The sequence below is a fragment of the Desmodus rotundus genome, chromosome 4 (assembly GCF_022682495.2).
Source record: "Desmodus rotundus isolate HL8 chromosome 4, HLdesRot8A.1, whole genome shotgun sequence".
In the NCBI taxonomy this organism is placed as follows: Eukaryota; Metazoa; Chordata; class Mammalia; order Chiroptera; family Phyllostomidae; genus Desmodus; species Desmodus rotundus.
The window spans coordinates 140,117,570-140,144,818 of NC_071390.1; the positions used below are offsets into that span (position 1 = coordinate 140,117,570).

The following is a 27,249-nucleotide window of genomic DNA, read 5'->3' on the forward strand; positions in this document are numbered from 1 at the left end:
CAAGATTATTTCTGCTCTCTCTGAACAGAGAGCTGAGACCTGGGTAGAAATCTAGGCTCTCTGCTCAGCTTTTACCATTGGGAGTGAGTGGTCACACTGTAATTTTTCTGTGGTGCTTGGCTGTTGTAGAACAATTATTACTGAAATGGTTTCTTTCTTGCTAGACTTCCCCTCTCCTGGTGCTTTGGCTGGAGACAGCAGGTCATACCTGTTGAATTTCCATGTTGACAGATTCTCTTGTCCATTTGGGGGTATATAATACAAAAAGAAAATTTAGAAAACTCATCACTTGTATTCCTTGAGCCCTGAGGTCCCCAGCTAGTCTGCTTTCTCTCTATTCTTCAGAATATTTTATGTTTATATAAAACTAAATATAATGTCCAGGGGGTTTAGATATTATTACCAGAAGGAACATGGAAAATGAGTCCACTCACATCTTCCCAGAATAAAATATAGTGACGTAATACATATGATAATGTTGGAGGAATATAGATCAAAGACTGATATGGAAATTCTAGAAACAGACTCAAAATATGATTAAAAAAGTTGGAGGACAGAGTTGCTGATCAATTGGTTTTGGAAAAATTGCCTAATAATTTGAGGAAAAGTTATATATTCATCTTAAACTTATGATACTGAAATTCCACGTGGCTGTACAGTTCCTTATTAATAAAATCTACAATGGAAGTGGCTCACCCTTTCCAGAATTTCTTGTTGCTGCTCTTATGTGACCCAAAAGGGAAAGACTGGAACAAAGCACAAAGACAAACACACTGCCAAACCAAATAAGCAACATATGAGATAAGAGGGTTAATATGCATAATAAAAGGGAAATCAACTAAAAGTATGAATAGTTAAGTTGTAAGAAGAGTATTCTCTTCAAATTTTATTATTTAAACATTATTATATTAATGTCTATCTTAAATTATTATTAGGGTGGTTATCACTTTTTATTTGTGTATTGCCTTGGGTTCTTGAATTTAACATCTACATGAATACAAGAGATATTCTCAGGCAGTGGCAAAGACATGAATTTCAGTTAAGAGATTTTCCTTTCTAAAATCAGGAAGAATTGAAATCAGAATACTAAGTAAATAAATAAAACACCAATGTATGTGGAACAAATATTTGGGGATAGATATCTAACCACTTTTTAAAAAGTTGCTCTGTTTTATATTTCTGTAGTAATTTTACAGTGATTTTCTTCCATGGTTTTCTTCTATTAGATTATTACCATCACAAGGTAGGCACCCTTTCTTCTCACCCTTTTTGTTCCAGGTATGTAATGTAGTATGTAGGACTGTGTGAGCATCAAGTGTTTGCTAAATAAGTGAATGAGTGGCCTGATAAGTCAATAAATAAATAAATTTCCATTGCACATTTGGATGAATGCTTTTGATAATTATGGGGATAAGACTTGATATGTTACACACAAAATGGAACAATAGCAAAATGTATAGAATTACAAGGTCTGTCCATAAAGTATCAAGCCATGTAATATGAAACATTGTGCATAGAACAGTGATGCCCCAGTCCCCTTCAAGGTAGGCACTTCTGGACCTCATGCAGTTCTCCCAGTCGCCATCAGCTACAATGTCGTATTCTCCTGAATCTCATCGATGGCCTGAAATTTTTTCCCTTTCAAAGGTTGTTTTAGTTTTGGGAAAAGCCAGAAGTTGCAGGGCATCAAATCTGGGCTGTAGAGGCGCTGAGTCACCTGGATAATTTGATGTTTCATCAAAAAACTCTGTATGAGACATGATGCATGAGTGGGCACATTATTGTGATGAAGCTGCCAATCACCAGTTGCCCAAAGCTGTTGCCTTCTGAATCATTTGAATAGTTCCCACAGAAGAATGTTCAATCTTACTGTAAAACTTGATGCAGATTTATTGCTCTACTCACTCAGTCATTTTGAATGCAACCACACAGTACACATGCTCACTTGATGGCGTTTACCACCCCCACTGACTGGTACAGCGAAGTCAACATTGTTCACACATGCACATTCCAGTCCACTCTCCTTGGCTGCCAGGTTACATCAATGTTGTGCAAGCCGTTCTCATTATATAACAATGGTTGAACTTTTTCTGGACAGACCTCGTATATTCTATAATAACATATCACTAGCTTGATCAGTGGTTGGTTTATAAAATAATTAACTCCTTTTTTCTATTTCTACCACATAAAATGACAATGAATGGGAGGTTGGTCCGGAGCATGGGTGAAAAAGGTAAAGGGATTAAGAAGTACACATTGGTAGCCAATAGTAATGGGGATGTAAAATAACTGTAGGAAATGAGGTAGCCAAAGAGCATATATGCATGACCCGTGGACATGGACAACTGTGTGGGGATTGCCTGAGGGAATGGGGGCACTGGGTGGACAGGGACAAAGGGGAAAATTGGGAAAACTATAAAAGCATAAATAATAAAATATAATAAAGATGGCAACGTGCTATTCAAATATCTTTTTATTAAAAAGCCAGTTGTAAGGCTTAAGAAATGGTTCTCATTTAGAGGGGTTTTTAGGAACATGTATAAGGGACACATGGACAACTCCAAAGGGAGGGAAGATTGAGGATGGGAGGTAGGGATGGCTGGGGTGGGGAGGAGTGGTGGGGTAAAATGAAGACAACTCTACTTGAACAATGAAAAAAAAATACATTAAAAATGTAAAAAGTTATTTTAAAAAATGGTTCTTATTTAGTTGAATAAAGTGATCACACAAACTTCTTTGATGATTTTTGGTGAAAACCCTCTGATGCTTGGCATGGTTGATGAGTGGCTCCCTAAACCACAGAAACAAATTAGAAGGAAAAATTAGCAAAGTGAATTAAGCTTGTAAATTGAGACAGGCTCTATCAATACCCATGCCTGTTATATAGCTTCGTGTCAGACAAACCCCTTCCACTTTAATCTTTAATTAAACTCATCATTCCCTTGATTCCACATCACTGAGACATCACGGAGAGTCAAAGACTAACCTTGAAAAAGGCTCATCTTCTTTAGTCATCAGAAAGATATGAAACTCTATTAATTAGGTGTGAATTTTCCATCCTCTTAATACAGAAGTTACTAGAGTCTCTGGATGTAAAGATTTGTTGTTGGTGTTTTGGAATGGATGCTGAAAGATCTTAGCTCTTTTGCAAAGTTAATTTTAGATGAACTGGTCCCGAGTTCCACTTTCTCTCTGTAAAGCAGCACAGGAAGGACCACTTGATCCATCTGTGTCTCCCTCAGGCAAACAAGGGTCCGCATATTTATTAAGATCAGTTCCCTAAAAACAGGAAACTGGGAATGCTGACTCCTTCAGTTATCTTCTCCAAGCATTTCTTTTTGTAGCCTATATTTTTAAAAAGCTCTGTAAGTTATGTATTTCAGAGTTCTGTGCTATAAATCCGTTGCCATATCTTTCTTGATTTGCTGGCTGCTATTACACTCAATATTTCCCTTTATTCCCGTTTGATTACAAATTTCACAGAAAATTTTTCTTGTGAGCTCAGCATAAAAACACAGCACTGGGCCCTGAGATATTAATTATTTGGAGCTAACCATAAATGCAATTTATTTATTTGTTTATTTTTATGTTTCTTGTATTTATTATCATGATTTATTAAACATCTCATTCCTAAAATAGGCAAGGCTCAAAATAGCAAAGAAAAATGTAGACAATTTAAGCCTTGTCTTTGTGCTTGACTGGCTTATGTTCTGTTTACTTTAGGCATCATTTTTATTTGATCATTAGGGTTTTATGTCACGTCATGTTTTTTACTTTCATGTCACGTTGTACTGGGACTCTTCACACTTCATGACACCGTTCTGTAGTAGGCCAGTCTTAGACATTCAGAGGAGATACTTATATGTTTTTTAGAAAATTAATTTTTCTTTTATAAATGAAGAATTTGGTATAGAATAATTATATCTGATGCTCATATACCAATCATAATATAATAGAATTTCCAGTAGTCAAAATAATAGAATAATGCAATTTTTGAAATCTGACTGAATTTAGAAATTATCACTCTCCACCCATGCTCAATTCACTCCAAAATTACTTTACCATATTCATCAGGGATAAGTGAACCCCCCATATTCCTCCTTTCATTTCTCTTTTCCCTTCCCTTCTCTGAGTTACTTCAGTTCTTTAAGGAAGGTGCAATGTCAACAGTTAAGGAATATGCATAGAAGGTTGGGAGGACAGGCGGAGCTGTAAGCCCAGGATTTCTGCAAACTGCTCAGATCCCATCAGATGTAGGGAATTTTGTGTGCGTGCAGAGGGGTGTACTGGACTAAGTAGGGCGTTTTTAACTAATGGTGTCTCTGAAAATAACAAAAGAAGTTTATTGTGACTTCTGCTAGTATTACTTTTAGAAAACACTTCAGGGGATTAGTATATCTGTTTGATGATGTAAAGTATATCATAGCTAATCACAGTTTCAATGTTTTTAAATCAGTTTTCACTGATCAAATGCTTCTGATTGGTTTTTTTGTTCTTTTTCTCTTGTGTTTAATTATTTTGCTAATACAGACTTTTTTTACTTTCAGACAGAAGAAGGACTATGAAAAGTATAGCAAAAAAGTAAGCAGAATTCTGGTCATCATTGGCAGAAGGCTGTCATCCTGCTAGGAAAATTAAGAAATTTTGAAATTATATTTCAACATATCAACAAGGAATCTAGGAGGAGGAGCTACAATTGATGGCGGTGAATTTAAAAACTGTGTGACTGGTACGTGTCTGACAACATTTCCATTTGGAAGCACACTTATAATCTAGCCCTTTTATCTTTGTTTCATATTTATAAAATATTCTGCTGTTATATATTCTGTACACACATAAAAATGAATTGAAAGAGGTCATTTCATAATTGTTGAACCTACACTTGCATGTTAATAGACAGTGTTTTCTCCACTCGTCTACTATACAAGTGATGTCTGTCTTCCGTACCATCTCCTTTCTAAGATGCACAAGTGTTCTCTTCTTAATTATTTATTTCTCAACACTATCTAAAGTGTAGGCCTAATATTTATGTACATTTACCTATTCTGAATTAATTTTAAACCTGTAAGAGAGAGTTAGAAAGCCAGCAGTTAGTGACTATATGAGAAATAAATTCAACCAGGTATAATTCAAGCAGAACTTGAGTTGATAGCTCTGCCTGGGATATGCAAGATGCTGCTCTCGCAAGTGAACAGCAACTTGAAAAACTTTGCTATTTATCATGCTTCTAAAGGTGAAGTCTAACTATACTCAGATGTTCTTACAAAAATGCCTAGAAAATGTCAGAAATGATTATAAACACACTTGTACATTTTCACAATTGGCATAGTTCTTTCCGAGGAGTTATTCCATCTGATTTCCAAAATAGTACTGTGTGGTATACACTGCCAGTGAAGCCTTCTGTGATTTTCTACATTGAGTCACTTGGAGACAGCCTCCTGGGACTGAGAGCTAAACTTGAATGCTATGTAATTTTATTGTTGTTCTCATATTAAAATATGACTTCACTGAGGAAGTTACAAAATGTGACTCTTTTTTGGTGATTTTATAGCACCTGCTCTTTTTATGACCAGGATTGCATTAGAGGCTTCTGCCTAGAAATCCAGTTCTTTAGTTTGATTCTCCTCACTATGTTTCCAGGATCATGTTTCATAAAGTCAGAATTTGGCACCCAGGTGATCTAGGAGGCATGGAGCTCAGGTATCCATGTAAGCTGGAGACAGGATGTGGGCTTAGAGAAGGGTGGGGGCAGGTGCCAAGACAGCAGAAAGGGAGGCTCTGAACATATAACCATGAAAAGGTATCATAGAAGTCAGAATGTGGTGCTTCAGCTCTTTTCTAGTAACTTTCCTCGTAATATGGTAAATTTCTATTATATTTACTCATTGCTTCTGGCAACTTAAATTTTTTTTTCAAAGCTTTTTCTAATATTTTAGAAAAAAGGAGAAGCTTCTATTAAACAAGAGAGATTCCTTTTCTCTCAAGAGAAGCCGAATGACTCTTAGGTGGTTTGATTCAGGACAGAAGAAAACGGAAAATTATTCCAACTTTGCCAGATTTCATGTAGAAGTTTGTACTGTTTCTTCCCCTCCTTATCTTGGAATCCTGTCAAAATTTACATGATTACAGGTAATTTTGTTCAGTTCAATCCAATGCTAAGCTTACTGAGTAATATTTTAATATCTTATATTTAGTGATAAACTAGTGTTGTTATTTCTATGTCATAAATAATAAAAAGGCAAATTGTGGTCAATGATAGATGAATATAGTCAATTGTATGTTAAATATACTTTAGGAAAAAGTAACCATTGTTTTTAATAGGACAACTTGCTACAAAATAATGAGAATTTTCAAATTGTATTTTAGTGAATATAGAAAGCAAAAAAAAAGCATTATGAAAAAGTTTGAAAAACTATGTATAGAGCTAAAAAAACGAATTATTCTTTAGTTTTAAATTATACTCCAATAAATGATCAGTGCTGTGAATATGAGTAATGAGGAATAAATGGTTTAGATTATGTTACCCTAGGTCTTGAGTTAAACTTTCTGGGTGTGGAATCTGGCTCTACCACTGACTAGCTTAGGTGGGGTTTTTAATTTCACTTTGCCTCAATTTTCTCGTCAATAAAATGGGGATAATGATAATGTAACTTCCATCAGATTTCTGTGAATATTAAGTATGTTAAAATATATGAAGTGGTTTAGAATTATCTTGGCACATAGTAAAATATACGTATTGCATTTTATTGCTGTAGTAATCATCATTATTATTAACTATGCCATGTTCTCAAATGTTTCCCTATTATCCTCCATCAGGAAACCAACTTCAAATCATATGCAAAAAATTCCATAAAAATCTATCATGGAATTATTGCTGTTTCCCACTTAAGATTAAGAGCTTAAAAAATGACTTAATGTTCATTTCTCTGCCACCTTCTGCAATCACAAAAGACCACATGTTTTATGATACCATTTACATGAAATGTACAGAATAGCAGATGTGTGGCAATGGGAAGTAGATTAATGGTTACTTCGGGCTAAAGAAATATGGGGTTGGGGAACGAAGTTATTGAATAATGTTTTCTTTAAGGGTGAGGAAAATATTTCAACTCTTTATGGTGGTTGATATACAACTTCATAAGTATACTAAAACTATTACATTTAAAACTTCATATGAATTAACTTAATGGAATGTAAGCTTTAAATTATAAATCAACAAAACTGTTAAAAGTAAAAAAAAGAAATAGGGAGAATTCTGGAGAGATGGTAGTGGTGGTATCAGAATAGCTTTTGGATTTTCCAAAGTCTTCATATCAAAACAGTCGCACTTTGTAAGCAAAGTCAGGAAGCCATGGAAAGCATGTACAACACAACTGAATGAAAATCCCTCTCTACAAACCCCACAAGCTAAGGGGGGTAAACTGGCAACAGCCACAAGACGTGTGTGGTGTTTATAAGAGAGAAGGCAGGAGAATCACAATAGAGCCAACAGAGAGCTATCCACTGGAAAATGAGTCAGGCAGTCTGAGAATGGCAGCTAAAGCAGGGAGGGGTTGACCCACTTTGAGAATGAGTGGGCCCAGGGGCCTGTGGCAGATCTGTGGGGCTGGGAGCTGTCCGGGCACCATGAACTCTCAATGTGGATCCACCAGGATTACTTTCCAGGACAGCAGCCGTGATCAAAACCAATACAAAAAAAAAAAAAAAAGAAAAAAAGAACAAACAAATAAAAACACCACTGGGAGTGGAATCAAGTAGTCCAGGGACAGGTGAAGGACAAAAAAGATCACATCAAAGTGGTGGGGGGAAAATGAGCCAGGAAATCTCAAAAAGCAAGTCACCATATTTTTATAGACTTATTTAGAGTTTATAGACTTGTAACCTTTCCCAAGGTTCTGACACTAATGTTGATCATATCATTTTAGAACCTCAGCTTCCCGGTTTGCAAAATGACAGGAATCACGATAGACCATTTTTGAGATTTTCGTAGGACTATCTGACAATTCTGGAATCTATGCATATTTTTTATTATAGCACTTTCCTAAAAATATATTGTTTGCCACAATAAGAATTCAATTTATTATTATTTTTTAAAAGTAAACTTATGGGGTGACACTGGTTAATAAAATTATATAGGTTTTAAGTGTACAGTTCTGTGATACATGATCTGTATGTTGCATTGTGTACTCACCACCCAAAGTCAAATCTTATTTTGTCACTGTAAATTTGACCCCCCTTTAGCCTTTATTACCCCCTCTTCTCCTCTGGTAACCATCATATTGTTGTCTGTGTCTATGAATTTTTTAACTTTTTTTTTTTAGAGAGAGGAGAAGGGAAGGAGACAGAGAGGGAGAGGACCATCAATGTGTAGTTGCTTCTTGTGCGTCCCCTACTGGGGACCTGGCCCACAACCCAGGCATGTGCCCTAGGCTGGGAATCGAATTGGCAACCCTTTGATTTGCAGGCCGGCTCACAATCTGCTGAACCATACCTACCAGGACATAATTTTTTGTTTGCCTTTATTGTTTGTTCAATTGTTGCTGTCAGTTTTATGCCCCATATGTGGCTCTTGACTTTTTCTGCCTTTTTTCGCAACAACAAAGTTTAAAATTGATTAAGAGTGAAAGTGGAAGAAGGAAAAAGATATATATATGAGATATATATTTGGTAGTGATCTGCTTTACCTGCAAATAAGAAAGCTGTTTGAACCTCATATTTATTTTTTACTTTTCATTCTAAAACTTTCAACTCAATTTATTATATAATATTTAGTACATGGCCAAAATAAGCTAGATATATTCCTTTTATTTCTTTGCCTTCTGGTGATATCTTAAATTTACTGTCAAATTTATTTATTTTTTTCAAAAGGAAAAATAAAGCCAAAGAATAGATATATTCTTTAGTCTGCCTAGGGACACATTAAGAAGCATATCTCATTTTTGGACAAGTTAACAAGGAAGCAAGTAATTTATTTATACAAAATTAAGTGAAAGATCATGAAATTGATATCACTTCTTTTTTTTAATTCAAATTGATTTAAAAATGGCTTGTATAAAAATCATAAAATGCAGCCACCATTCTATAGAGCAGAGAAATAGGAAGAGAATTTATATAGAAAGAAAAAGGAATATTCCATCAATGTAATTATAAATGTGTCAATTCTGAATTTAAATGGTTAATGATTTTCAGCCAGAATGTTACTTATTAAGTATAATAATTTACCCAATTCTTACTGAGTTTACTCTTAACACTAAATTGCATTTACATCAGTTCTGCCACAGGATCACGGTGCAAATCCTAGCTGAACCACTTGTGATCTGCTCTGTGGTTTTGGACAGAACCTTCCTTTGTCTCATCTTCTCAGCTGTAAAACGGAACTGATGCTGCTGCCGTGTCATAAAGCTCTTACAGGGATTAAATAATTTATGCGAGGTGCCTTGAAGAATGCAGGAGATACAGTAAGCACTGAAAACCTGTGGGCTCAGACTACGATTGAACAACAACAGCAATAGACTTGACATTGTTTTAGGCACAGTGCTTTTTATATCAGCGTTTAAGATCTGATTCTGTTGTGTTCACGTGCTCAGCATACAATTACTGATGCGTAGGCTGCGGGCAGCTCTGTGCTGTGCACTATACAGGTCTCCTCAAAGCAGGACTAACATGAATGTCTCACACAGTGTTTGGCTTTATTTACTCTTCATTTCCCCTTTTAATGCCCCTTTCCTGACTCCCGACATTTCCTATCCTTCCCCATGTGTCCTTCCTGTGTCTTATGTTTCTAGTACTGCTCTGTGAACTGTCTCCAAGACACTGGTAAACCTGGTGCCTCAGGTGGGAGCCAGTAATGGTTGATATAAAATGTTGCCTTTTCCACTGAAAAATCTAGGAGATCCCATTGAATGATGACCAGTTTTCAGTTCAGTGGAAAAGAAATAACTCAGGGAATAGAAAATGCTTCCAGATCAATAAAACCTTCTAAGTAAACAGTAGCTACTCTGTCTCTCCCTGAATTCATATGGATCAAAACACATTATGCTCCCCAAATAATCCTAAACGGGAAAGGAAGGAAATAACTTGGGAATAAAGTTAGAGAAGCCAGTGCCATCATTTTAGAAGTTTAGTGCATTGTCTTCACACATAGCCTGAAAAGACATCTTTTTTATTATAACCACTTTCACACCTTTCATCTTTTTCCCCTTAAAGTCTGTATGTACGACTCCTAAGTGTCTTTTAAACAGTAATTGATCTGGAGTGAAAAATAGCGGCTTGATGATAATGATTTCGGTGCAGCCTCACTCTGGACTCAAATTGAACTTGGGAGATCGCAAAACAGTGATTGCTGTATATAAAGTTCACGAAGACCTAAATCTCCAAACAGAAGCCTGTAGAGTTCGGGTTCAAAACTTCCCTTCTTCGCTTAGTGTAGATAAAAAGCTGTATTTCTGTTCAACCCATGAGTGTTCCGCACGTTGCATTTCTGTCTTTTACAATTTTCTTTTGAAATAAATGTTGTCAGAAAAGGGAAAAAAAGGAAGATGGTAGGCAGTAGAAAAAAATTACATATCTCACCTTGATGAAATAATTAAAAACAACTTTTATTTTTAATAAATTATGGTTAGATAATATGTAGGTAGCTCTGTATAACATAAGGGTATATAAATAATGAAAGAATGGGAATATGGATGGATAAAGGGATAGATTGTACGGACCATCAAATGAATTAGTAGAAATCATTTATTCAAATCTTGTTACATGAGAGGGGACCCAAAAACCCCAGAAATTATTTATAAAAAATTGTATATTTATTCTTACATGTTTCAATTTCAGCCACCTTCAAAGTGCTCTCCATTTGACACAATATTCCTATCAACACATTTTTTCCACTGCCCCAAACAGTTTTTGTCCCATTAATTTTTATGCTTTTTAGAGCTTCTGCCATTTTTTGTTTCACCTGTTTCACATCAGCAAAACATTTCTTTTTGAGGACTTTTTTCATTTAGGGAAACAAAAAAAAAGTCACTCAGGACAAGATCAGGTGAACAGGGAGCATGGGGCACCGGCATTATGCCATTTTTGGTCAAAAACTGCTGAACAATCAGTGTGGTATGGGCAGGTACGCTCATAAATCACCCATCATTAACGGGGCAAACACATGGAAAGAGTGTTCAAAAAAATTCAATGAAGCTGACACTTCATTGAATGTGATGAAGCGTCAGAGAAGCCTCTCACAACAAAGCCAGCTGGTACAATGATACAGATCCATTCCTAGAACACTCACCTGGCATGGGAAGCCTGTACTACAAGCGGCCCAACAAAAGTTAATCCTGGGTTTTTTGGGTCCTCTTTCATATGCATGAACGGTCAGGGCAGAGAAAGTTCCTGCCTTCATTGATTTACATTCTGGTGGCAGATGCAGAAAATCACCTAATAGGTAATATTGTGTCATATAGTGTCAATAGAAACTGTCCTTTAAAAGATTGCAGTTGAGCAGAGGCTTAAATGAAATAAAAGTCAGCCATGCAAGCATCTCAGGGAAGAGCACTCAAGCCCTCAGAACTGGTGAGGCAGATACACACTGGGAAGGGAGCACCCAGATGGGGAACAAAAAAATAAGGGTAGGGAAAATGCAGGGCCTCCCCGTGCCGAGCTTTGTCATCAGAAATGCCTGCTCTCTACAGGCGTCTGTTCGCAGCACAGGCATTCAGCAGGCAGACTCTAGAGTCATTCTTCCTAGGTTTAAAGCCTGAGTCTGCCACTTACTTGTGCGACCTTGAATAAATACTTACCAACCAGGTGCCTAAGTTTCACTGTAGCACTAAAAAATAGAAATGACCTTAAAGGATAATTGTGAGCATTTAGCAGGATCATATATGCCAGGAGCTTTGAACAGTAACTCTTCATGGTAATTACTCAATACATGTTAGATATGATTATCATTGTCATCATCACAACAATATTTAATTTAATTCTTTGTGCATCTCTGGAAAATTAAGATACCAAGAGATTATATTAAATAACACCAGTCAGGTTGTTTTCCTCACTGATGCTTAATAGCACTGTACCTTGGCCATATTTAGTCGTAACAGCCCAGAACACAGCTAAATCATATACAGCAGTGGGGGGGGGGCAGTTGCACAGTACCTGCCGCATCGAGTGTGTCAGTGATTTTAAGTGCCCGTGAAAGAAAACAGACCTATTGCTAATATTTCTAACAGTGGAATGTTTTAGTATACTAGTTAAGATATTTTAAAACATTGTATATCCTGTTTTTTAAAAATTCAGTATTCAACCAATCCTCATTTCTGTGGATTTATTTTATTTTGGATTCAGAATTTTTTTCAGTAAGGGAAAAGGGAAAAGAAAACAAACCTTATGAACAAGTGTTATAACACTTGAACTCAACCCAGGTGCCAGGGGTTTCTTTATCTGGTTATATATGACTATTTCTACTCTAGGTTTTCTTATAAACTGCAATGCACCTTTTGTACCTAAAGCTAAAATCTTTTGCCAAAAATTGTCATGATTTTTTAAATATAATCTTTACTGAGATCCAATTCACATTTTTAAATTAAATGTGGTGCTACAAATTAAACTTTATTTATTGGCTGGCTGAATGCCCAATGTTTTCTCAAGTGAAAAAAATAGACTTTCTTGATATAATTGTCTTGTGTTTCTGCAAAATATCTTTTATTGATTAACAGAAAGTATTGTCATTTATTATAATTAATATGTCCTGATTATATTTCCTTTTCCAATTTATATATTAATGACATGTCCTATATAAATACACATTTTACAAAATGTGTGCCAGATATTAGTGTAAAAAAATTGTCCCTTTGACCTTTCAGTCAAAGAAAGGTAACTGATTTTTCCTGATTCACAGTTTCTGGTTGTTCCTCAAAAGGGAAGAATGGTGAATCAATTCATTGATTTATAAACAAACAATACAAATTTTTAAACTGTTATAGTCTGTGACAGAGGCATTTACTGTTTGCAGAGTATCCATTTTTTTCTCCACGTGTCCCAGACCCTACTGGGTAGGCGAATCTAAATGAAAAAGATCTGACTAAAGTACTGTGAAGTAGTGACACGTGTCACTTCCAGGTTACAGCGTTTTAAGCTGGTAGGCCCCCCTCCAGGTCTTCCTTCTGCTGCTGGGGGAGAAGGGACACCTCATTTTCCAGAGGGTGCATCTACTTCTGCCTGGTCCCCTGAATTTGTGGGGGAAATCCCCCTGCCAAATTGTTTTAGATATGTATGGTGAGTGACAAAAAGTGTTTCTGAAAGTTGGGAGTTCTCTTTTTGGTCATATAATCTAGTTGATCCTACCATGCCAGATGATTTCCTATATTACAGATAGGAATATTATTTACAGTTAGGGCTATTACAGACTCTTATGTGTTAATGCAGAGTTGTATTTGACCTTGTGTTGTCCAGCATTGTAACTAGGAGGCAAATACCCTTGTTGTCTTCAAGGACACATTATGAGGATTGTGGTTGCTTGATTAATGACCAAAAAGAAAGCACAGCCAAGATATCAATCCTTTGCAGGTTTTCTTTAGAACTAAAAATATAAGAGAAAGATATACTTATCTTTCAGATTTCAATACTCCAAATACATTCATAAAGACCTTCTAGCATCTCTGGATCCAGTCTTGTAGGGAAAGAGGTCAGGGAAATACAGTTGACACTCAACAAAACTTAGAACCAAAAAGTGAGGAGAATCGTTGTGGCAGCAACCCTCTACTTTCTGTCACTGCCAGCTATTGTCCTCGCGTTGCTTTACTGATTTAATTGAGACAGGCCTCCGAGGAGAAGCCACATCGTCGTGACCAACCAATAACATCATTCTACATTAAGACCTAGAGCCAAGTTATTTGCTTCTTGTTAATCAGGGACTATATTCTTAATCCTTATGCCATGCCCATATTTTAAACCATAGGGCTCTGTAATTGAGTTTTTTAATTATATCTTAAATCAGCTATTTTAAATTAAAAAATCAAATCCATGAATGGATCTAATTACTTTAACATTTTATTTAAGTCAACTATTTATTATACCCCTATAAAATATCAGATATTACTTTATCTTTCAATAAAATTCATAAAATTAGCATTTCAATGTCAAAATGTTCTACATTTAAAGATGTAATTATATCATAATAATAAACTGAGTATTATAATCACCATGATTATACTTAGTTATAATTCAAGTACAGTGATATAACTTTACTCATTCATAGTATTAAATAAAAATAATTACTTCAGCATACATTTAGTAAGCTTTATCCCTTGAAATATCCTTAATGAATGCTACATAAATTTGAATATTAAAATTATCTTCAGTTTATATGATTTCTAGTTAGAATTTGTTCCAATTGCAATGAACATTCTTACACTTAATATATGGGTCAGCAAGATCATTACATAGAGAATTTGTGACAATATGGCATTTCAATTTTTACTGAACCACATTTTACTAACTTTTTTTCTATTCAAAATTAGTATTAATGTTTATGAACAAGATTTCCACTTTATGCTTATGATATATATTTTTTATTTTTTCATTACACAGTTGAAAGATAAGCATCTCTATCCTGAAACAAATATATATGACAAATAAGCTACAGGTGTACTTAAAATTAATACATGTGGAACTCAAGAAACTAATATCCCATTGATTCAAAAATAAATAAATATGCTTCAACAAAATCTACAGGTATTTACACATGCACAAACACTAAGCCAGGGCTAGAGACCAATTTTCCTGTCGACTGCACATGATAGAACAGGCACACACATGCACAGAGCGGTGCGTATGAGTTTCTGAAAAACCTTGTTTTGAGTAATCACACAAAACAAGAGGCTGATGGGAAAACAGAGTTTGGGGAAGCCCAGATGAGGGTCGGTAACTACATTACATGGTGCTAATATAAATAATAGCAACTGTAATAAAAAATACTGGTGCAGTTGAAAGCATTTTAAGATTTTAATAAGGAAACTTTTCAGTAAAATAGTATTTTTCCTAAAATAGGGGGCAAGTTAGGGTAGAAGGCAAGGAATCTTGATGGGAGGGTGGTATAAAAAAAGGTTAAGAGCTGTTGAATTGTGGAGACCAAAGAAAAGTGACCAAAGATGGGAAAAACTGTAGGTCAAACAAGTACTTCTACACGAGAGCATACAGAGAAGCAGCAAAGGCCTCTGGGGAAATACACGCGGCAGCCCTGTGTTCCATGTGGCTGCTTTCCGTGTGAGCTGTTTCAGTGTTTTCATCTGCTGTACCTTGGTGGCACAAGACATTATTGTAGTGGGAAAAGTCATGTACGAATTAACACAACTTCTGTGTTGTGTTGACCTTATTCTTTCATAGATCAGTTGCATACAAATTTCATGTTTTATGGAAACATACAATGGATACATGATAATCAAGACAATGGAAGGAAACTGATATATATTGAACTCTTAGTGTGTGCCAAGATCAAACTAGACCCAGCACATACATTATCTCCTTAAAGGAGAGAATGATGTTTAATATAGAATGGACTCTTGAAGAATTTGAGCAAAATGAGAGCACATAAATTGCTGGAAATTTGCCTCAGAGGAGCTGGGAAATAACAGGGTTTTAAATTAGTGATTAAAAAGGTCAGGAAAGAACTCAGCAGAAAAAAAAAAAGTATGGTTTGAATTTATGTCAACTGGTTTACTGTTTGGTGTTTCAGTTTTTGTACATTCTCATGATAATTTCTAGGAAATTTCTGGGTTAACTAGGTCTAGTTTAATTGCCAATAGCATCAAACATAAAGGGAGTTTACTTAAGGATACAAGGAATCTCAGGAAACCCATGATCAGGGAAACAGTCCAGCTGCAGTAAGGTTCTAAAACCAGGACTTGAAAAAGAAGGAACTTGAGCTGTATCTTTCTGTGCCTCTTTATCTTTTTTAATTGCTTCTCTCTGCATGTCTATTTCAGTCCTGTCTCCATGGAACCAGCTTTCTCTGCTTCAGCACTCATAAGCAGAAACATGAATGCACCACAGGATTCAAGAGTTTTTAACACATTGTTGCAAAACTGATTAGTTACATTTCTAAATTTTATGGTAGGGGATTCTGATTGACCTATGTTGGGTCAAATGGCCACCCTCATACAAGTTCATTGTAATCAGATTGCAGGGATGTGATCTGCAAACCTGCCTACTAGGCCACCACCTCGATGACCACATGGATGAGAGGAGTCATTAGATGAAGAAAACGGGATAAACAAGTTCACGACTGGCTCATTGAAAATGTATTCTCAGACTAGTATTCATTCAACAAATACTCGTATAGTGCCTCCACAAACAAGTATACTGAAGGGTATTCCCCAGTGAGTTGATTGTTCAAATAGATGGCTAGTCTAAAGGTACAGGTAAAGAGTAGTGAATTGATCTGTGATTAGTAGGAATACAGATGGGGAGGTGGTTATTTGAACTGTTGTTGAGAGATGATAGTTCAGAATGGATAGTTTAGCTCTAGTCATTATGTCTCCCTGCCTGCAGGCCAGAAAAAAAAAAAAAGTAAGATGGGAAAAGAGGCAAAGAACACATACTTTAAAAGTTTTCTTTCAAGCCGTGGCATATCAATTCAACTTATAACTAATTAGCCAAAAATTTGTTGCATAGTCAAATTAAAAGAGACCTAGGAAATGTGTTTATTCAAAATTAAGGTAGAGGAAAGAAATGGATATTTGTTTAGAGAATAAATAACCTACTACAAGTTCCTACTAGGCAATTTCTCAGCCTAAGAGTATTCAAGATTATCACATCATTTAAGAATGAGTATAAATATCTAAATTTCCACGGGCAACCCTTCACCCAGGGGTCTCTACTCTGTCTCTGCTCCACATGCTCTGTTAGGGTTGCTTATTCTTCAGTTCTCCTCAATTTCTGAGCATCTTTCCCTGTCTCCGTAATTCATCAATTAAACTTTTCTTCAACACATTTCCATCAAGATGACTTTACCTTTTCATTTTAGGTACATTAATTTATCTATTTCTTTATATTTTTCAGCAACACCAGTTTTCAATAAATATGTATAAGGAAATTTTCCTAATTCAGTTGTTTAAATTTATAACTACTATTAAAAATGAGGTTAAATTTTTAACAAGTATGCTTGTTATTGGTCATTTACATTCTTTTTTTTTTTTTTGAGAATAGCCCACTTATTTCCTTGCTAAGAATTTCTGTTGAGCTATTTGCTTTCTTATATTGATTTGGACATGCTCTTTCTTCAATAATTGTATAAATCCTCTGTTATAACACGCAAATATGTCTTTCTTGCTTTTCATTTTCTTTTTCTATTTTTATAAAAAAACACTTTTTTTTGTTCATCAACAATGAATGGTTTAATGGTAAATTCAATCACAAAAGTAGGGTGAGAAAGAGAAAGCTGAAAGAGAAGTCAAAAGGAAGTTTTTACCTCTGAGGATCCACAGTGAAGCATGTTATTAGCAACAAACCACTTCTTCAGATGGCTTAGCTGTCAAGAAGAAGAGCTGTGTAGATACAGGTAGAGATCAAGGACAAACTTGAATCTTTTTGGCATTTCTTCATCTGTTAACAATGTCAACATTCACAGAGTACAGTCTCCTGCTTTTTATTTGCCTTCCACATCTCAAACCACTTATTTTGACCAAATTAGACTTGGGATAATACAGGAGAGGCAGTGATGGGCAATGCAGCTCTTGTTCAGTTGACCCTAGAATGATCCACTTTAGATATTGCTGCTATTGTGTAACACACCATTCAGAATTAATTGTCTTATTAAACTCTGTGCATTTTATCTAATTTTTAAATTTAATATAATTAAGCTTTTACTTTATGGGTTTGCCTTTATCACTAAGCTTAAGAAACACCCCCAGATTAAATAGTCTTCATACTTATTTCATCTTTGCATTACAGAGCTAACATTTAAATGTCATTGAACTATGAATAGTTTATCACCAGATTTTGTTTAACTTTAATAATGCTTTATATTTTTACTTGTTCCTTCTTCCCAAGTCCTTTATCAAAATAATTCACTAAAATGTTGTTTTGTGAATTTCTTTTTTACAAGTTAGCACATTTAACTTTCTTGGTATTGTAATCTACTATTTTCTTTTTTTTTCCTGTTGTCTGTTGCATTGAGAAAATACCCTGGATTCATTTCAGTTGTTTATCTCTTAATAGTTAATTAGAATTCTTTTAATTGTCCCATTCTGGTATAAACTAAAATGTGAAATTGAATGATTATCCTGGTTATCAAGAAGTCATAAAAATTCATTTGGCAGGGGAATGCTTTCATTTACCTTATTGCTTTAAATATAAGCATAATTCAAAGTATTAAAGGTTCTTTTAATCTGTAGTACAGCTAAATGTGTTGATCTATTAAAAATAAAAACATTAAGAAACTAGTAATTTTATTATTCGGTAATTGATTTTTACATGTTAATATGTTTTGAGTTGAGTCATTAATTGAAAGTTATCTCAATAGTTATTAACTACTGTAAGCACATTGAAATGAATTTGAGTGGAATACAGGCTTCTTTGGGCTTTGGATGCAATTGTCCAACAAGCTGGGAATGTCTGCAAGAAACCATGAGAACATATGCTTGAACAAGGGGTAAACCTCAGTGTTCAAATTGGGAAAAAAATGTGTTCTCTAGTTTGCCAGGGTCCAAGAGAGCCCATTTCTGGAAATCAGTCCACTCCCCACCTGATTTTATATCCTCTTTTCTCATTGGTTCTGACAGTAATGTTACCCACAGCCTACTAGGACAAATGTATTTCTCTGAAGAGGCAAAAAGTGTTTTTCTTCCTCCTGCTCCTCCTTCAGTCTCTCCTTTCCTCACTCTTTCTCTATCTCTCTCATTGTTTTCTCTCATAAAAAAAGAAGAGATAGCCCTGGCTGGTGTAGCTCAGTGGATTGAGCACGGGCCTGTGAACCAAAGGGTTGCAGGTTTGATTCCCAGTCTAGGGCACATACCTGGGTTGCAGGCCAGGTTGCCAGTAGGGGACATGTGAGAGGCAACCACACATTGATGTTTCTCTCCCTCTCTTTCTCCTTCCCTTCCTGTCTCTCTCAAAATAAATAAGATTTTTTTTAAAGAAAAGATTTTAAAAAATCAGTGTTTACTTCCTATCATGAAATGCATCAGTGTTTGTAGTTCTCAACCCTGGATGAACATTAACAACTCTTGGGGAACGTAAAATACCAGTCCCCACTCCATACCATTTAAATAATTATCTCTGGGTGCAGGGTCCAGGCACCCATGATTTCTAAAGCTTCAGCTAATTCTCATGTGTCTTTTATTATTTGAGCCATTATTATACATGTAAAAGGTTATTTTAAATGTATATTTTCAGTGTAATATTAAAATGATTCCCAGTTTATTCTACATAGTGTCATAAAGATGTAATTAATTTGAAATATGAATAATTTTAACTATCAGTTATTTTTGATCAAATAAGTATATTGATATCAAAACTTTGGAGCTATATATTTAGTTTAGTTCACTTATTATTTTGAAAATGTCTGCCATGTGTACTATTTAGCAACACAATTCTCATTGGTAAAGCAGCCAATTGAAACACTTAGTTTTCATCATTATAAGCTTACCTTTATTTTTAAAATTCAAATAAATATGTAAATACACATCCCACAACAGCTATGTCACTTCTAAACTCAATAATTGCTGAATGTAAATATCGCATATTCCTTATCTCTTTTAAAATATATATACAAGTTTAATTTCCTAGAAAATAATATTTGCCATGTTAATGGCAATGTCCCACACTCTGCGTAAATCGGGGCTAAGTATTTTAGCATTCAAAGCTTGTGATCAATAAAAATACTTCCATGTCCTCACCGGTGTGACTCGGTTGGTTGGGTGTCATCCCACAGAGCGCAAGTTCACCACTCCATTTATGAGAGGCCACCAATTGATGTCTCTCTGGCAGACAGATGTTTCTCTCCTTCTCCCTCTCCCTCCTTTCCCCTCTCTCTAAAAATAAATAAACACAATCTTTGAAAAATCAAATAAGAATCTTTCCAAATTTAAGTTGAAAATAAAATCAAGCTTTGATGTAACACCTTTTTCTAGAACAGTGCCTAGTGCTCAAACAATCAACAAACATATATATTTTTAATTGTGATAAAACACACAGAACATAAAATTTGCCACTTAATCATTTTTAAGTATACAAGTCAATGGCATGAGGTACATTTATACTGTTGTTCAGTCAGCACCAATATCAATCCAAAAACTCTTTTCATCTTGCAAAACTGAAGCTCTGTATCCATCTAACTATAGCTTCTCACTTCCCTTTACCCCCCAACCCCTGGCAACCACCATTTTACTTTCTATGTCTATGAATTTGACTGTTCAAGATATCTCATATAAGTGGAATCATACAGCATTCATCCTTTTGTGGCTGGTTTACTTCATTTAGCACAATATCCTCAAAGTTCTCCGTGTTATAACACACATAAGAATTTCTTTCCTCTTATAGGCTGACTGGTGTTCCATTGTATATATAGACCACGTTTTATGTATGCATTCATCTGTCAGAGGGCGCCCGGGTGACTTCCCCATTTGACTCTAGAAGTAACGCTGCTACAGACATAGGGGTGCACATATCTGCTGAGTCCATGCTCTCGTCTTTTTGTATACATGCCAAATTAGAATTGCTGAGTTGTATGATAATTCTATGTTTCAGTTTTTTAGGGCTTTCCAGTTTCTCATATCCTCACCAGAACTTTTATGTTTTTTGTTTATTTGTTTGTTTTAGTTTTCATCGTTGTTGTTAATACATAGTAGCCACCCTAATGGGTGTAAGGCAGTATCTCATTTGGCTTTGATTTGTATTTTCCTAATTTGCATCCATGATGATGAGCATCTTTTCATGTGTTTATGGGCCATTTGTATATCTTCTTTGGAGAAATATCAATTCAAGTCCTTTGCTGATTTTTTAATTCAGTTGTTTGTGCATTTTTGTTGAGTTTGAAGCCAATATTTTTTTAAATGACTATAGCAATGAATATGAACAACAAGGTCACCCTTTGCTTTGTCATTGAGCAGCTACATCAGAAAATATAAATGTATCTGTAAATATAAATATAGAAGCATTTATAAATATACGCCATTTCCATTTATTGTAAATTCAAATATACATGTGTAAAACTGTCCAAACTCAGCAATCTCTTCTTTGCTTGCTGTAATCTCAGGAGGCACATAACTTTCTTGGCTTAAGGCTTAGCTTTGTTGTTGTTGTTGTCAATCTACCATAATTTTTTATATGATCTGTTGAGCGATGGCTTCAGCCATCATATTCATTCATCAAGCACAATGATGTCATTACAGGGAATCAATTTTCTGAGGTGTGGAAATGAACATTGAACTTGGAGCTACTAACAGTACATCAGCTGCTGTCATTCTTTCTAATGATGTATGTGCTTCCCTAGGTTTCTCTATGAGCAATGACAATTTGTTTCAAACTTCCAAAGACAACTTTGTTGAGAGTTTGAAAATATCAAACTTATTTACACTTGTGCTTATATCTTCAGCTTTCTTAATTAAAAAAATGTTTTAGTTATAATTGTGTTGGTAGTAAATAACAGTGTATAATAAATGGTTTCATGTTATTTTTTTTCACTTCAGCCTCATAAAGCTCTCTATCTGGATAAATCATTCTTTGAAAACAGTCAAATAATTAAAGGTGTGAGATTTTAAATGAGCCACTGCCAAAACTAGCCTATATATATTTTTGAATGTCAAATAGAGGGAAAGATGCAAAGCTCTTTTCTTCTAGAAGGTATGGAATATGGTTGTGAAAGGAATTGCAAAGGAGAACCAGAATGATCATAGGTGCATTCTCAGGCACATCGATTTTAGAAGGCTTCGTATTTAGAAATGGAGAGCTAGAAATTGAGTTTTTGAAACTATTTGCCTTTATCCTCCTTGCCAGATCTTTACATCCTCTCTCAATGTAACCTTAACTCAGCCTGAAGACTGAGTTTAGACAAGTTCATTCTTCCCTTTCCAATGTGCATGCCAATTCTACCAAAAATCAAGTTTCTAAACACATGAGATTCAGTTTTAAGTCTTCTGTTATGTTTCTATGGTGTATTAGCCTATGCCTTTACCATTCTATACCATTTTATTTATTATAATTTATCTAAATGTTTAGATAAGTTTTGCTATCTAAAGTGTATGGTCTCTTGATTTTTATCTTCTTTCTCAAGGAGTGTCTTGGTTCTTATTAGCCTTTTATTTTTTCATATAAATTTTAGATTCATGTAATATATGTTTTATTTCCACATTTCGGAGAGGCAGGCTAATTTTTCATCTACTTTAATGCAGCAGGTATAAGTCTATTGGTTTCAGTTTTGTGTGGGACCCTCCAACAAATTCTGTTACCTGCGTGGTCCCTACACCAATGGAATTATGTGAAGATTACAACAGCAATTTTCTTTTGGCTGAATTTCTCTCATTGATGACTTGCATAGTCTTGAATTTAAAATACATTTCAATATTTCCTTAAACATAGTAAGTATAATATTTCCTCCAGATGAGGAGACTTAAATCTCATACTACCAACATGGAGGTAATAAATAGTTTCATATATACAATATTTTAAAATGTAAAATATATTATTAAAATAAAGGTGTCTTTGAACATTTTATAATATGTATTTTGGGAAGTTATGCCATCACTTTTTTTAATGTTTAGCTACTTAAAATGCATATCTTCTCTCAAGATGTCAATCCTGCTTTATTCTTTAGGACATAATGTGGCATTTAGGTGAGAATATCTTTAAAATAATATATTTACGTGAATGAAAGAAGGTGAAGGGAGTAGCCAGAAAACATATATGCACGACCACGGACACGAACAACGGTATAGGGAATGCTTGAGGTGGGGCGGGGATTCTGGGTGAAAGCGGGCAAAGGGGGAAAATGTGGGGACAACTGCAATAGCATAAACAAAAAAATACAATTAAAAATAAAAATAAAATAAACTAATTTTTGTAAACGTATTAAGCAACTATTATGTTGAGTTTGACAGTGAATCCAATGAGCTTCCAGATTTTTCTAATCTAAAAATATTCTAAGACCTCTACTTTTAAATCTTTTAACCATTTTCAAATTTCTTTAGAAGCATTGAACACACACTTTAATTATTTTTGTTTATCACCATGTAAATTAGAAAGCAATATCTTAGAGGCTAAGATATTGCTATATATCTTAGCAATATAAGCTATTATAATGAATAATAGCTTAAATTTTAACTTCACTATTTCTCAGCTGTGTGATCTGGGACAAGTTACTTAACCACTCTATGACTCTTTTATACAACTGAATTATTGTGAAAATCTATTGATTTAACCCTAAAAAAGTGATTAAATAAGTATCAAGCCCACTGTAAATCAATAATTAATATTATCTATTAATACTGGTATTTTCTAACTATATTTAGATAGTAAATGATAATAAAAATATTATCAATGTTTTCTCAAAGCAGTATTTTGGTGTAGAAAGAATGCTGGCCTAGGATGGATATAAGAAGAACTAGAACTTTCAACATCTACAAATTAAGGAGTTTTACCAGCTTTATATATTTTATCTTAGCTAAATCGTATAAGAACCCATTTTATAGATAAGGAAACTAAAATCCTGAGAGGGAGAGTAGTCAAGATTCAAAAAACTGGAAAACACTCACATTAATCGAACATGTCCTGACTGTGAGGCCTGCGCTGAAAACTTAGCCCAGAGGGTCTCATTAAACGTTCACACAATTCTACTATTCATCTGGGAACTTTATTATCTCCATTTGTCAGATGAGGAATGTGAGCCTAGAGTAAATAAGTTAATTTAACCAAATCATACCAAATGTTACAGGGAGATTTTAAGATTTTATTAATAATATTTTAAATTTTCATTGCTGTAGCTATTTGCTAATAATTGCAAAATACATCTAAATATTTATCCTGAGTCTGAGTTTTAATAATAACCTTCAGTTCACAGTAGACCTATTAAATTCTGAAGATTTGAATGAAATACTACATTGAAAATACAGTGCAGATTAATTTTGTATACATCTCACAAATATGAGATAGTTCAATGGAAAGGATCAAAGATAATATTATGTTGTGATTAGATTTTTAGTGTTTATTTTATGCAGGAAAATATAACTTGATCATAGTTTGACCCTGAAATTTACACGTAAATTGAAAATTATGTAACTGTATCCTGCAGTGACCTTAGTACATAAATGGTAGACAAGTTGGACTAATTAAAAAGTTTGCATCAGATTGTTCAAAATATCTTATTCTCCATTAAAGCCCATTATTGGAATCAGCATCAGAGAGGTATGAGAGCCTTATATTTTTAGGAAGGCTATATATTTCCTTGAATATGGGTGAGATTATTTTTGTTTATTATAGTCATTATTGATTATTATTGTAGCTTTCTTACATCTAGAGTGGGGCCAAGTTAGATCAATAATAGATGCACTTAAGAGCTTGTATCCTTTTAGTGCATGTACTAGAAACCAAACTTTTTCTACCTTAAATAAATCGAGGCTGTTTTTTGTTAAAGGTTCTGGGATGGACTGGAGAATTGAAGAAACAATTGTGCAAGCCATCCTTGGGAAAGATAAGCTCCAAGGACCTAAGCAACAGGGGCTCATGGGGATTTGTTTCAGTGAAATGCCCATTAGACACCTGTGCCCCCTAACCTTGCCATTTCTGTGTGTCTTGGTACAACATTCAATCTCAAATGAAATAATTCTGTTGGCCTATCATAACCAGTTGTCTATCTTGAGATTAATCAGATGTGTGTACCACCTTGAGATTCTTGGTAATGAACATTAGAGAGTTACATTCTGTCCCTCCTCATGCTACCCTCCTCCCCAGTTAGCTGGGGATCTGTCAAGAGCTAAAAGGACATTCTCATTCAGAGCCATGCTTTCTGTTTTAAATCTGGGATCTCAGATTTCTCCGATTATGCAGCTCCAAGCTGGTGTCAGAGACTTTTGCAGGCCTCTCCCCAGTTCTCTCCTCCATGGATGAACTGCATGCTGGTGTGCATACCTTGAGCTGCAAGGGTAGCTAAGAGATGTGCATGGAGATCAGTATGGAGGTAAGGGTGGACTGTACCTACAGACTGGGTTGTTCATTCCAGAACCTGTGCATGTTAGAAGCGTACCTTAAGCCATAGCCTAAGCAATCACCTTGAACCAGGAAACACATTCATCTTGTGTTTATTGTGAACACGAGTCCAGGCTGCACATAACAGCGCTGATTTTATAACACGCTGACTGTGTATTTTATCCATGTGGTATGTTCTCACACATTAAATATAGAAGGTTCGCCCACTCTTAGGGACGTGTACACTTCAGAAATAGGTCTCTGTTTCAACCATTACTTCTAAACTCTCCATGTCTTTAGCCTAAGTTCTTTGCCTAATTAATGTTTGTATAGTTTGTACTAAAAAATGTTAATGATTTGGTTTTCTCCAGTTATGCCACATCTTATTTATATAGGGTCAATGCTAGTAAACTCTTAGGCTTTATGTAACTCTTGATCCTTCATTCTAGTGAAAATGTACATGCCGGAGTAGGGAAACCTATAGCTGGAGACAGCGTACAACAATAATTTTTAACTCTTTAATGCCCACAACTCTAACAGAATTTTGATCTTACATATTGCCTCATAAGAGAAATTTAGTTTTGGAGGTTTGGGGTAGCTGAAAATGATAATCATAGATTACTTGTTATAGCATTTTTATATTTACATTTATGTTTTTAAAGAAATAACCAGAAATATTTCAGTGAATTAACTAAGCAAGTGTTTTAGATAATTTTTAATATTTTATAGAATTTTGGAATGGACCTTAACAATCTATAGTGTTTGAATGATTTGATTTTAAGTTACTTTGGGGTTTTACAAATATAGAAACAGAAATAAGGCTTATCGACTATCACTTTAGTGATTATTCTATCATTGCATAGAGCATAGTGGTTGGAAGAGGAAAAAATAATAAATGAACACAATAATTGCTGACTTGGTTGGTAAGATATAAAATATTGTTTTCATTTTGATCAAAATGAGTCAACTACTTATTACATAATATATTACATATTAATATTTTAAACCAATCCACAAATGCTTCAATATATGCAGAAGTTACCTTGGCAAAAGAACAGGCAATGGTATCCTAACACAAAAGCTAAATAAGCTATTGAATCTGCCTCCTTTGCCATTCCCTCTCAGATGTATATGACATCGGTGCTTTAGTGTGCAACTGTCCCTCACACCTCACTAGTGGAATGGAGATAAACCTTGAGCAAAATGTGTATTCTTGTCTTTATATAGCAATTAGGAAATTTTAATTAGGTCTGAACATGACATCTTCCATCCATCATGGGTTTTCTTCATGAGTCTAGCATGTAGACAAATATTTTTAATGATTGGGCCCCTTGTTAACGATTATCACAGTTTACTTGAGAGATTTTTTCCCTTTCCTTACAAGTTTATGTCTCATACCGAATTCATCTTCCTCAAAAAAAAGAGCCTTTGTTATCTTAATACTCTATGTTGCCTTGGCCCACTTCTCTTTAGGTTGTCTTTACTTTCTGCTTCCTGTCATCAAACACCATCAGCCTCCTTGTCTGTGTAGCAACCAATAAATTACATCATTAGCTGTGTTTATATGGCCTATCAAACTCACAGGACATATTACATCTCAGAAATTATCTTAGCCAGTGACAATAATTACCACACAGCCCATTTTTCCTCTGTACAGCTTTCAGTAATTGACAGTTTGTTAATAATTATTTTTAACTGCAAGGTTTTATAGGAATGATTTTGCCCAATGTATTTTCAACTTGTGAAATGCAAATCTCAGTCCTTAGTACCCATAGCATGCTTTTAATTCATCTTAAGTTTAAATAGCCAACTATTCTGATTGCAGTGGTAAAGTCTAGTCAGCTTTACCAGATTTAAACACAGTTCAGCAAATATTACTTAATCACCTGAAAGGAGTCTGGGCTCTGTGCTGTGTTTCAGGCATATAGCAATAAATATAATAGAGTTGCTTCCTTTTAGGATCCTTCCCTATTTTTTCAGAAGGATAATGTTTAGTTTGTCCTCTGTATTGTCAATAAACCCAACAGAAAATGTATCATGGTACTGTATTTCAATATCATCTGCTATAATTGAGATTACCCAGGG

At 34.8% G+C, this 27,249-nt stretch overlaps 1 protein-coding gene across 1 annotated transcript in view; it reads left to right on the forward strand.

Moving 5' to 3' along the window:
• The window catches only part of MALRD1 (MAM and LDL receptor class A domain containing 1), a 543,248-nt gene that overhangs the window by 303,950 nt on the left and 212,049 nt on the right, over positions 1-27,249 (forward strand). Inside the window, 2 exon segments of the mRNA XM_071221350.1 lie at positions 4,548-4,660; positions 4,662-4,729. Coding sequence (XP_071077451.1) covers positions 4,548-4,660; positions 4,662-4,729 — 181 coding nt within the window.